Raw genomic sequence first — 10,671 nt, forward strand, 5'->3', positions numbered from 1 at the left:
AAATTTGATTTTCCTCCATTTGGAGAGATTCCGAGAGGTCGGACAGCCAGTCCGCAGCTCTGGGCGGTGCTGCTGACCGCCAGCCAAACAGGATTCTACGGCGGGCGATCAGGGAGGCAAAGGCAAGGGCGTCCGCCCTCCTCCCCAGGAATAGATCTGGCTGTTCTGAAACCCCGAAGACCGCCACTATCGGGCATGGCTCCACCCTCACTCCCACCACTTTGGACATAACCTCGAAGAAGGCTGTCCAGTACTCCACGAGTCTTGGGCAAGACCAGAACATGTGGGCGTGGTTGGCCGGGCCTCTTTGGCACCGTTCACATCTGTCTTCCACCTCCGGGAAGAACCTACTCATACGGGTTCTTGTTAAGTGGGCTCTATGTACCACTTTTAGTTGCGTCAGGCTGAGCCTTGCGCACGTGGAGGTGGAGTTGACCCTATGCAGTGCTTCGCTCCAGAGTCCCCACCCTATCTCCATCCCCAGGTCGTCCTCCCATTTCCTTCTTGTTGCGTCCAGTACGGTGTCGTCCCTATCTACCAGTCGGTCATACATGTCACTACAGTTCCCTTTCTCTAGGATACTTGCGTCCAGTAGGTCTTCCAGTAGTGTCTGTCGTAGCGGTTGTGGGTACGTCCTTGTCTCCTTTCGTAGGAAGTTTTTGAGCTGCAGGTACCGTAGCTCGTTCCCCCTAGCTAGCTGAAATTTCTCTGTCAGTTCGTCCAGTGTTGCGATCCTGTCGTCCGTGTATAGGTCCCTGACTGTCAGTGTCCCCCCGTCCTGCCTCCACCTTTTGAAGGTGGCGTCAGTCAGTGCTGGTGTGAACCTATGGTTGTTGCAGATGGGAGTCCTGTTCGACATTTTGGTCAGGCCAAGTTGCTGCCGCAGTTGGTTCCAGGATTGGAGGGTGGCTGTCACCACTGGGCTGCTGGAGTGTTTGTTGGGTGGGGATGGGAGTGCTGCCGTGGCGAGGGCCCGGAGGGAGGTTCCCATGCAGGAGGCCTCCTCCGCACGCACCCATTCAGCTTCTGGCTCCTGGATCCATCCCCTTACTCGCTCGGCTGTTGCTGCCCAGTGGTAGAATTGTAGATTCGGGAGGGCTAGCCCTCCCCTGGTTTTTGTTTTTTGTAAGACCTTCTTTGGGATCCTAGCATTTTTACCCCCCCATACGAACGCCATGATGAGTTTGTCCAGCGCTTTGAAAAAGGCCTTGGGGATGTAGATCGGAATGGATCTAAACAGGAAGAGGAACCTGGGCAGTACGTTCATTTTGATCGTCTGAACTCTCCCCGCGAGGGAGAGCGGGAGTGTGTTCCATCTTTGCAGGTCCTTTTTAACTTCCTCCGTCAGGCTGGTGAGGTTCCATTTGTGGATCCCTTTCCAGTCATGGGCTATTTGGATCCCCAGGTAGCGGAATTTATGTCGGGCTTGATTGAACGGCAGCCCCTTTAGTGCTGCCCCCCCCCCCCCCCCCCCCCCCCCCCCCCCCCCCCCCCTTGCGGGTGTACTGGGAAGATCTCACTTTTGCTCATGTTGAGTTTGTAGCCCGAAAAGGCTCCAAACTCTTTCAGGAGCGCGATGATTCCGTCCATGCTGCTTTGTGGGTCCGAGATATAGAGGAGCAGATCATCCGCATAGAGTGAGACTCTGTGCTCTCTACCTGCTGTTTGTCATTTTTATAAATGACCTAGAGGAGGGCGCAGAGGGTGAGTAAATTTGCAGACGACACTAAAGTCGGTGGAGTTGTAGACAGTGCGAAAGGATGTTGCAGGTTACAGAGGGACATAGATAAGCTGCAGAGCTGGGCTGAGAGGTGGCAAATGGAGTTTAATGTGGAGAAGTGTGAGGTGATTCACTTTGGAAAGAATAACAGGAATGCGGAATATTTGGCTAATGGTAAAATTCTTGGTAGTGTGGATGAGCAGAGGGATCTCGGTGTCCATGTACATAGATCCCTGAAAGTTGCCACCCAGGTTGATAGGGTTGTGAAGAAGGCCTATGGTGTGTTGGCCTTTATTGGTAGAGGGATTGAGTTCCGGAGCCATGAGGTCATGTTGCAGTTGTACAAAACTCTAGTACGGCCGCATTTGGAGTATTGCGTACAGTTCTGGTCGCCTCATTATAGGAAGGACGTGGAAGCTTTGGAATGGGTGCAGAGGAGATTTACCAGGATGTTGCCTGGTATGGAGGGAAAATCTTATGAGGAAAGGCTGATGGACTTGAGGTTGTTTTCGTTAGAGAGAAGAAGGTTAAGAGGTGACTTAATAGAGGCATACAAAATGATCAGAGGGTTAGATAGGGTGGACAGCGAGAGCCTTCTCCCGCGGATGGGGGTGGCTAGCACGAGGGGACATAGCCTTAAATTGAGGGGTAATAGATATAGGACAGAGGTCAGAGGTGGGTTTTTTACGCAAAGAGTGGTGAGGCCGTGGAATGCCCTACCTGCAACAGTAGTGAACTCGCCAACATTGAGGGCATTTAAAAGTTTATTGGATAAGCATATGGATGATAAGGGCATAGTGTAGGTTAGATGGGCTTTAGTTTTTTTTCCCATGTCGGTGCAACATCGAGGGCCGAAGGGCCTGTACTGCGCTGTATCGTTCTATGTTCTATGAAGGTCAGAGGGTGGGCTCTCTGCACTGTGCAGTTCCCTGTCTCCCTTGGACATGCGCAGTCCCGGGCTGGGCGGAGATGGAGATCACTGGGCGAGTTCTCGCTCTGGCCGGAAACGTCAGGCAGTTGTGTGGAAACCTTGTCTGTGGGAGGGAGAGGGGGAACAATGGGAGGGGGCGGGGCTCCCGTGTGCGGCCGCCGGGCCTGCGCACTGAAACCTGGAAACGTCACCACGGAGCAGTGATTCAGGCAGGGCTCCGTTTGGATGTCACAATGACCCAGAGGGGCGTTCCCAGTACACAGTCTCCCATTGGGAGCAATACCCCTGGTCACAGAAACAAAGTACTCCGGATTGGACAACAGCTCGGCGTCGGGAGGTCAAATACCCGCCCACCCCCTCATTGGCTCTACGAGGGAGATTGGCCAATAGGAACCTGTGGAAGACTGGAGAGGCGCTGATCTTCCAGCCAATCAGAGTCTGGGGCCTATATCACTGGCTGCACGGAGCTGCCTTCACTGTCTGCCCAGCAAAGCTGCTGCTCCACCAGCTTCACACAGACTGAAACTTCCTCTAACCTCTGTAAGTAAAACACTTCCTTTTCTCCCCATTAAATTTATGTTCTCATTCTCACCTTTACATGGTGACTTGTTTAAATCCTCTAGTGATCTGCTGTGCTTGAACAGGAAGCATTTTCACGATGGGCCGAAGGGCATCTTCCTGTGCTGCAAACCTCTATGACTCTAAGTTTTGGGTCTCTGAAAGCAGAAAATCAGAAGGGGAAAGTGGTTTGAAGGAAGGGGGGGGGGGGGGGGGGGGGGCAGCTGGCCGGCCAATGGGTTTTCCCATTGTGGGCACCCCCATGCCGCCGGGAAGTCCGCGGGTGTGAGTGCATTGCTGGCAAAGCGGAGGATCCCACTGACGGAGAATCCAGCCCATGGTCTCCACTGGATGCTTCCCCTCATTGTATCCTCCACAGCAGACACCATCTCCCTGGCGCTACACTCACCTGGAGCATCTCGGCAATAAGGATCCTACGTCAGACTCCTATTCATTGGCTACAGCTTCAAATTCCAAGGTGTGCACATCACCAACAATCTGTCCTGGTTCATCCACGTCGACGCTACGACCAAGAAAGGACAACAGCTCCGATACTTTCTCAGGAAACTATCGAAATTTGGCAAATCCACATTGACTCTGACCACGAATGCACCACAGGAAACATCCTGTCTGGCTGCAGCATCGCCTGATATGGCAACTGCTCGGCCCAAGACCATAAGAAACTACAGAGAGTTGTGAACACTGCCCATTCGATCACGCGAACCCGTCTCCCATCCATTGACTCTGTCAGCACCTCCTACTGCCTTGGGATACCGGGCGGCATAATCAAAGACCCCTCCCACCCGGCTTATTCACACTTCCAACTTCTTCCATCAGGCAGGAGATACAAAAGTCTGAACACGCACGATCAGATTCAAAAACAGCTTCTTACTCGCTGTTACATGACCCTCTTATGGACTGACCTGATCTCTTCACACATCTTCTCTACTGAGTAGTACTACACTCCTGGATGCTTCACCCGGTGCCTGTGTCTCTGTATTTACATTGTGTATTGATGTTTGCCCTGTGTATTCTCATGTATGGAATGATCTGTCTGAACTGTACACAGAACAATGCTTCTCACTGTATCTCGGTACACGTGACAATAAACAAATCCAATCCTCACCATTGAGGTGATAGTATTTCTAATCAGTAAGGCTACTCCACCCCCTCTGTCATAGGGGCTGGTTTAGCTCACTGGGCTAAATCGCTGGCTTTTAAAGCAGGCCAGCGGCACGGTTTGATTCCCGTACCAGCCTCCCTGGACAGGCGCCGGAATGTGGCGACTAGGGGCTTTTCACAGTAACTTCATTGAAGCCTACTCATGACAATAAGCGATTTTCATTTTTCATTTCATATTCTCTGTCCCTCCTGTAAACTTTATAAGCGGTATATTTGGTACCCAGTCCAGACCATCCTGCTACTTATTTTGGGAACTGTATTGAGTTTCCCTGAGGCCCCCCCCCCCCTCCCCATTTGTTAGTTTAAAGTCCTTGTGACCTCCCTATTTATCCTTTCCACCAGGACACTGGTCCCAGATCAGTTCAGATGGAGACTGTCCCAACGGTACAGATCCCTCCTGTCCCAATACTGATGCCAGTGCCCCATGAAATGGAACCCTTCTTTCCCAGTTCCTGATTTTCCGCAAACAGGTCCTCTTTCCTAGTCTTGCTGATGTTGTTTGTCCCAAGTTGGACCACAGCAACTGGATCCACCCTCTCCCTCTCCAATATCCTTTCAAGCCGTTTAGAGATGCCCCTCACCCTGGCACCGGGCAGGCAACATACCCTGTGGGACTCTCGGTCCTGCTTCCAAAGGATGTTATCAGTTCCTCTAATTATAGAATCCCCGACAACTACCACTTCCTCCCCCAGCTTGAATGGCCTCCTGTACCAGGGTGCAGTGGTCAGCCAGCTCATCCTACAGTCACTGCTCCGATACCCTGCCCCTCCGAGTCCGCTCCCTGGAGACTCGGCTGTGAATCCCTGAGATAAGGTTTCTGTCCTCACAGCTCCGAAACTTCGTCCCTCCGAGTCCGCTCCCTAGAGACTAGGTTTGGGGAATAGATATTGGAGACGAGGGATTGGGGAATGAGAGGAAGGAATGTTCCATAGAAACTAGAATTATCTGTTCTGAATTTCTATCCTGTACTGAGTGTTGACTTTTGTAAACTCCTTTCACAGATATTACAAGAGGAGGAATTCCAGACAGAAATCTCAGTTGTCACGTCTCGGTCTTACAGAGTCACTCAATACCTTGGGATCTGAGTATCATCGGTCTTTGAATCTAAAGGAGAATTATTTACCCAATCTGTTGGCATTAAAAGATTTAAACCATCAGTGTGACTGGAAAAGCACCGAGACACACACACCCGAGTGAGAGTGTTGCAGAGCACTGACTGTGGGAAGAGCTTTAACCAGTTACACAGCCTGAAAAAACATCAGACCATTCACAGTGGGGAGAGACGGTACACGCGTTCTGTGTGTGGACGAGGCTTCAACTGATTGTCCGACCTGGAGAGACACGAGGAGACCCAAAACATGGAGAAACCGTGGAAATGTGGGGACTGTGGGAAGGGATACAGATTCCCATCTCAGCTGGAGACTCATCGACGTATTCACACTGGGGAGAGGCCATTCACCTGCCCTGTGTGTGAGAAGGGTTTCACTCTGTTCTCCAGCCTTAAGACACACCAGCAAATTCACACTGGAGAGTGGCCATTCACTTGCTCTCAGTGTGGGAAGGGATTCACTCAGTTACCCAATCTGCAGACACATCAGCGAATTCACACTGGGGAGAGGCCATTTACCTGCTCTCAGTGTGAGAAGGGATTCACTCAGTTATCCCACCTGCAGAGTCACCAGCGAGTTCACACTGGGGAGAAGCCATTTACCTGCTCCCAGTGTGGGAAGGGATTCAGTAAATCATCCAATCTGCAGACACATCAGCGAGTTCATGCTGGGGAGAGGCCATTTACCTGCTCTCAGTGTGAGAAGGGATTCACTCAGTTATCCCACCTGCAGAGTCACCAGCAAGTTCACTCTGGGGAGAGACCGTTCATCTGCTCCCAGTGCGGGAAGGGATTCACTCAGTTCTCCAACCTGCGGACACACCAGCGAGTTCACACTGGGGAGAGGCCATTCACCTGCTCTCAGTGTGGGAATCGATTCACTCAGTTATCCAGCCTGCAGAATCACCAGCGAATTCACACTGGGGAAAGACCGTTCACCTGCTCCCAGTGTGGGAAGGGATTCAGTGATTCATCCAACCTCCGGACACATCTGCGGGTTCATAGTGGAGAGAAGGCTATCACGTTTTCTGAGTAAGGGAAGGCAATTAGTGTTCCATCCCACTTGCAGAGTCACCAGCGAGTTCACACTGGGATGAGGTCATTCACCTGCACTCAATGTGGGAAGGCATTCACTCAAATCTCCAGCCTGAAGTCACACCAACGAGTTCACACTGAGGAGAAGCCGTTCACCTGCCCTCAATGTGGGAAGGGAGTCTGTGTTTCCTCGTACCTGCCGAGACACCAACAAGTTCACAAGTGATTACGGGGGCTATTGCTGTTATTGTTTCTGCTCTCAGTTACATCCGGGACTGCATTTTATTCATTCTGTCAGTTAATCAATGGGGAGGGTCGTAGGGTTTTGTTCTGCTCGACTTGACAGTCTCATGGCTTTGCCTCCAGAGGGCTGACGCTCTTTGAGCCTTGTTGCGACTACCTTGGTTCAAATTTCACAAGGATCACAGAGTGAAGGGGTGTTTGGAAGTGAGAAGATATTCAGTTTGCATTTCTGTTTGGATCCCCCTAAATCCTGCCACATTGCCATGAAGATGGGCATTGGTGGTTATATGTTTTTGTTTAATTTATCTGGGTGAACACCCAATCAGGGTATGAGGGGCAAATTGTCTGGGGTGGACTGGGAAACTGCATTAAATGGTATGATGGGAGACAGGCAATAGCTAATATTTAATGAATTATTATATCTCTATGGAGGGGTCAGTTAGCTCAGTTGGCTGGATGGTTGGTTCATGATGCAGAGTGACTCCAATAGCCGGGGTTCAACTGTCACTCTGGCTGAGGTTATCCACGAAGGGTCCACCTTCTCAACATTGCCCCTCGCCTGAGGTGTGGTGACCCTCAGGTTAAACCACCAGTCATCTCTCTCACTCTCTCTCTGATATCTTCAGTCTGGATAGGCCCAGTGGATCAGGCTATTCTGGGTCTGGATAATTTATCCCAATTGAATTCTCTCTTGAGCTTTGGGAATGGGAAAGTAACATGGTCAATCAGAACCATCAGGAAAGATCAGCTTTATGAACATTCAATGTGGCAATGGATAAGAATGGTTGTGGCCTATTACAGATGGAACCAGCATCATTAAATGGTAATGTTCCACCGTGTACCAAACAATACCCATTGACCCGTCCACAACCGAAGGGATTTTACCCACAGTAGAGCAACTGGAGGAAAGAGGGGTGTTAATTAAAACGCGCAGTTCGTCAAATAGTCCAGTTTGGCAAATGGTACATGGCGTCTGACCATTGACTACTGAAAGGTAAACCTATATCAACTGGTATCCACCTGTGTTCTACTGAAAGTCTGGAATGTTTAGATGGGATGAATAAATTGATCACTTTCTCCTGGAAATATTTACATCCTGGACCATGAACTTTTTAAAAAGAATTCCACATTTGAAAGCCCGGCCACGACATGAAATATCAGCACCATAACAGGGCAGATAAGGCAGACACTCACTTTGATCTTTTCATCAGCGCATCTGTGAGTTAAGTATATGTGACATGATTTTGGGATCCCGGTGTGGGTGTGCAGATGTGATTTGTTACATGTGAAAAATAACAAGCCTCAATTCATGGTGAAATGGACTGAAGTCCGAGTCCCAAACACACACAGCTACTGGAGACACAGCAGGAGATGAAATGGTTAATGTGGCCAGGGGATTGAGACACCATTGTGACATCATCAAGACACTGACACACACTCCAGAGAGAAACTGACTTTAAAACAATCCGGATAGAATTAAACACACTGGACACGGGCAAAGTAGGAGTGAAATTAAAGCGATAATGGGACAAGGAAGGGCTTGGGAGAAATAATACTGAGTAAGAACTGTCCACAAATTGGCTGTGGTAAAGAGGGAGTTGGAGAATCTTTTACATCCATGCTTGATCTGTTGCTTGAAGCATCTGTCCTTATGTACCAGTAACCTAGAATTCACCGCACAGGAAGAAAATATGGAGTAGATGTTACCCCTAGCAGAGCCATGAACAGAACTGGATAATAATGGAGTGAAATTGTGTGAGGATTTGTAGAGAGAGTTTTGTCAATTCTTAATGGGATGTGGGAGTTGCTGGATCAGAATTTATTGCCCTTGAACTGAGTGGCTTGCTCGGACACTTCATATTTTAACTGGGTCTCTCCTATTTCTAGTCTCTGCCACAAGGGAAACATTCTCTCAGCATTCTCTCTGTCAATCCCACTAAGGATCTCGCCTGTTTCAATAAGATCATCTCTCATTCTTCTCAGCTGCAATGGACACGAGCACAACCTGTCAAACCTTTCCCCAGAGGATAACCCCCTCATTCCATGAATCCGGGGAGTCAACCTCCTCTGAACTGCTTCTGATGCAATTATCTAATTTCTGAAATAAGGAGACCCAAACTGTACACAGTGCTCGAAATATAGGCTGGGATTCTCTGTCCTGCGGTGTGCCCCTGCCAGCAGTGGAATTCTCCATCCTGCCAGAGGACCACTGGGATTTCCCATTGTTGCCAGCCCCACGTCGTCTGGAAATTCCCAGGCGTGAGTTCGCTGCCGGTGCAATGGAGAATCCAGTCAGTGGAGATCCAGCCCATGGTCTCACCACGGCCCTGCACAACTGCAGCAAAACACCCCAACTTTTATATTCCAGTCTCTTTGCAATAGACAACAATATTCCATTCACCTTCCTAATCACTTGCTGTACCGGCTGTAAGGGCCTTTCCTTTTCATTCCCTTATTTCCCCTTTCATTTATTTTTGCTGTTACATTTTTAATTCATGGATGATTAATGGACATGTCACTTTAAGGCACGCAGCCTGTATCTTTAATTCAAACAGAAGAATCCAGGCGTCTGTGCTGGTTTTAACTGGAGCTGCAGACCTTTCGGCACCAGTGTGAGAATTGGGGTTGGGACTCGGTTTGATTGATTGGCTGGTGGCCAATGAATTGGCCCAAAAGGCTGTGCTCCTCGGTAACGGGCGGTGATTGGATCCTGTCCCACTGGGATGCTTTTCAGAGTCCCAAGCTTTCAGTTTGATTCTAGCAGCACAAGAGGCAGAACTGACTAACTCTGTCTCCAGAAGGACGCTCTGAGTGATATCTCTCTTCCCAGATAGCCTGTGGCTGCTGTATTCCTGAAACCATGGAGACCCCAATACAAACCACAAACTGAAAGAAAAGTTTGAGCAGAGGTGAGGTGCATCTGCAGAAAAGTGTGAGTACTGCATTTCTAAACTACAGAGAACCTGAACAAATTAATCTACAGAGAAGATCACTACAGGCTGTAAACTAAAGACTTTAATCTGCAAGCTTGCTGTGAAGAAAAGTGCAGTAAAAAGCATCATCTGAAAAAATAATTTCTTTCACTTATGATTTTATCCCTTTCCACCCCTCTGTGTTTGTCTGTCTATGTGTGTGTATAGAGGCTGGGGCAGGTTAAAGTGGGAAATTAGGAATTGGCTTATAGTTAACCAGTTGTGTTTGCTGCATATTTTATTATTGTTCTTGTTATAAATAAACAGTAATTGTGTTTACATTTGCAACTATGGAGACTGATTATTGGGCAGCCGAGGGGAAAGACATAGGGGGCTGGATTCGCCGTCCTGCTGTGCCAGATTTTTGGTTCAGTATGCCGTCAGGATTCTCCGTTTCACCAGCTGGTCAATGGGGTTTCCCATTGTGGGCCAGCAGACCCACGCTGCCGGGAAACACCCAGGCTGCCGGCGTAGCATTCCGGCGGCGGAGAATCCCGCCCAGGGTATTTTTATGAGAATTATTGGTTAATTCACTTGTGCTGTGACTCCGGGGCACGTGGAGCTGGAATTGACCGCGCACAAGCCCAGAGTGTGGGAACACGACAAACTAACTTGTGATTCCTGTACCAGGACACTCAGATCCCTCTGTACCTCAGAGTTATGTAATCTCTCTCCATTTAAATAATGTTCTATTTAATCCTTCCTGCCAAAGTTGACACATTCACATTTTCCCAAGTTATGCTTCAGCTGTCAATTTGTTCCCACTCACTTAATCTATTTGTTGCTGTTTGCATTTTCCTGAAGAGCACTTGAAAAATTAATTTTCAACCCCACTTTGTGTTTTCAACCCCGCTTTGTGTCATCAGCAAATTTAACTGCATCCAACTCATTAATATAGATTGTAAATAGTTGAGGGCCCAGC

General features: G+C 49.1%; 1 protein-coding gene across 1 annotated transcript; it reads left to right on the top strand.

Moving 5' to 3' along the window:
• Positions 1-5,739: 5,739 nt before the first annotated feature.
• Positions 5,740-10,037, top strand: LOC119952206 (zinc finger protein 239-like). Its single transcript, XM_038775838.1, has one exon. It carries the CDS (start codon positions 5,750-5,752, stop codon positions 6,533-6,535), a length of 786 nt encoding a protein of 261 aa, XP_038631766.1. The 5' UTR covers positions 5,740-5,749; the 3' UTR covers positions 6,536-10,037.
• Positions 10,038-10,671: the final 634 nt, after the last annotated feature.

Source organism: Scyliorhinus canicula, chromosome 17 (genome assembly GCF_902713615.1).
Source record: "Scyliorhinus canicula chromosome 17, sScyCan1.1, whole genome shotgun sequence".
Taxonomy (NCBI): domain Eukaryota; kingdom Metazoa; phylum Chordata; class Chondrichthyes; order Carcharhiniformes; family Scyliorhinidae; genus Scyliorhinus; species Scyliorhinus canicula.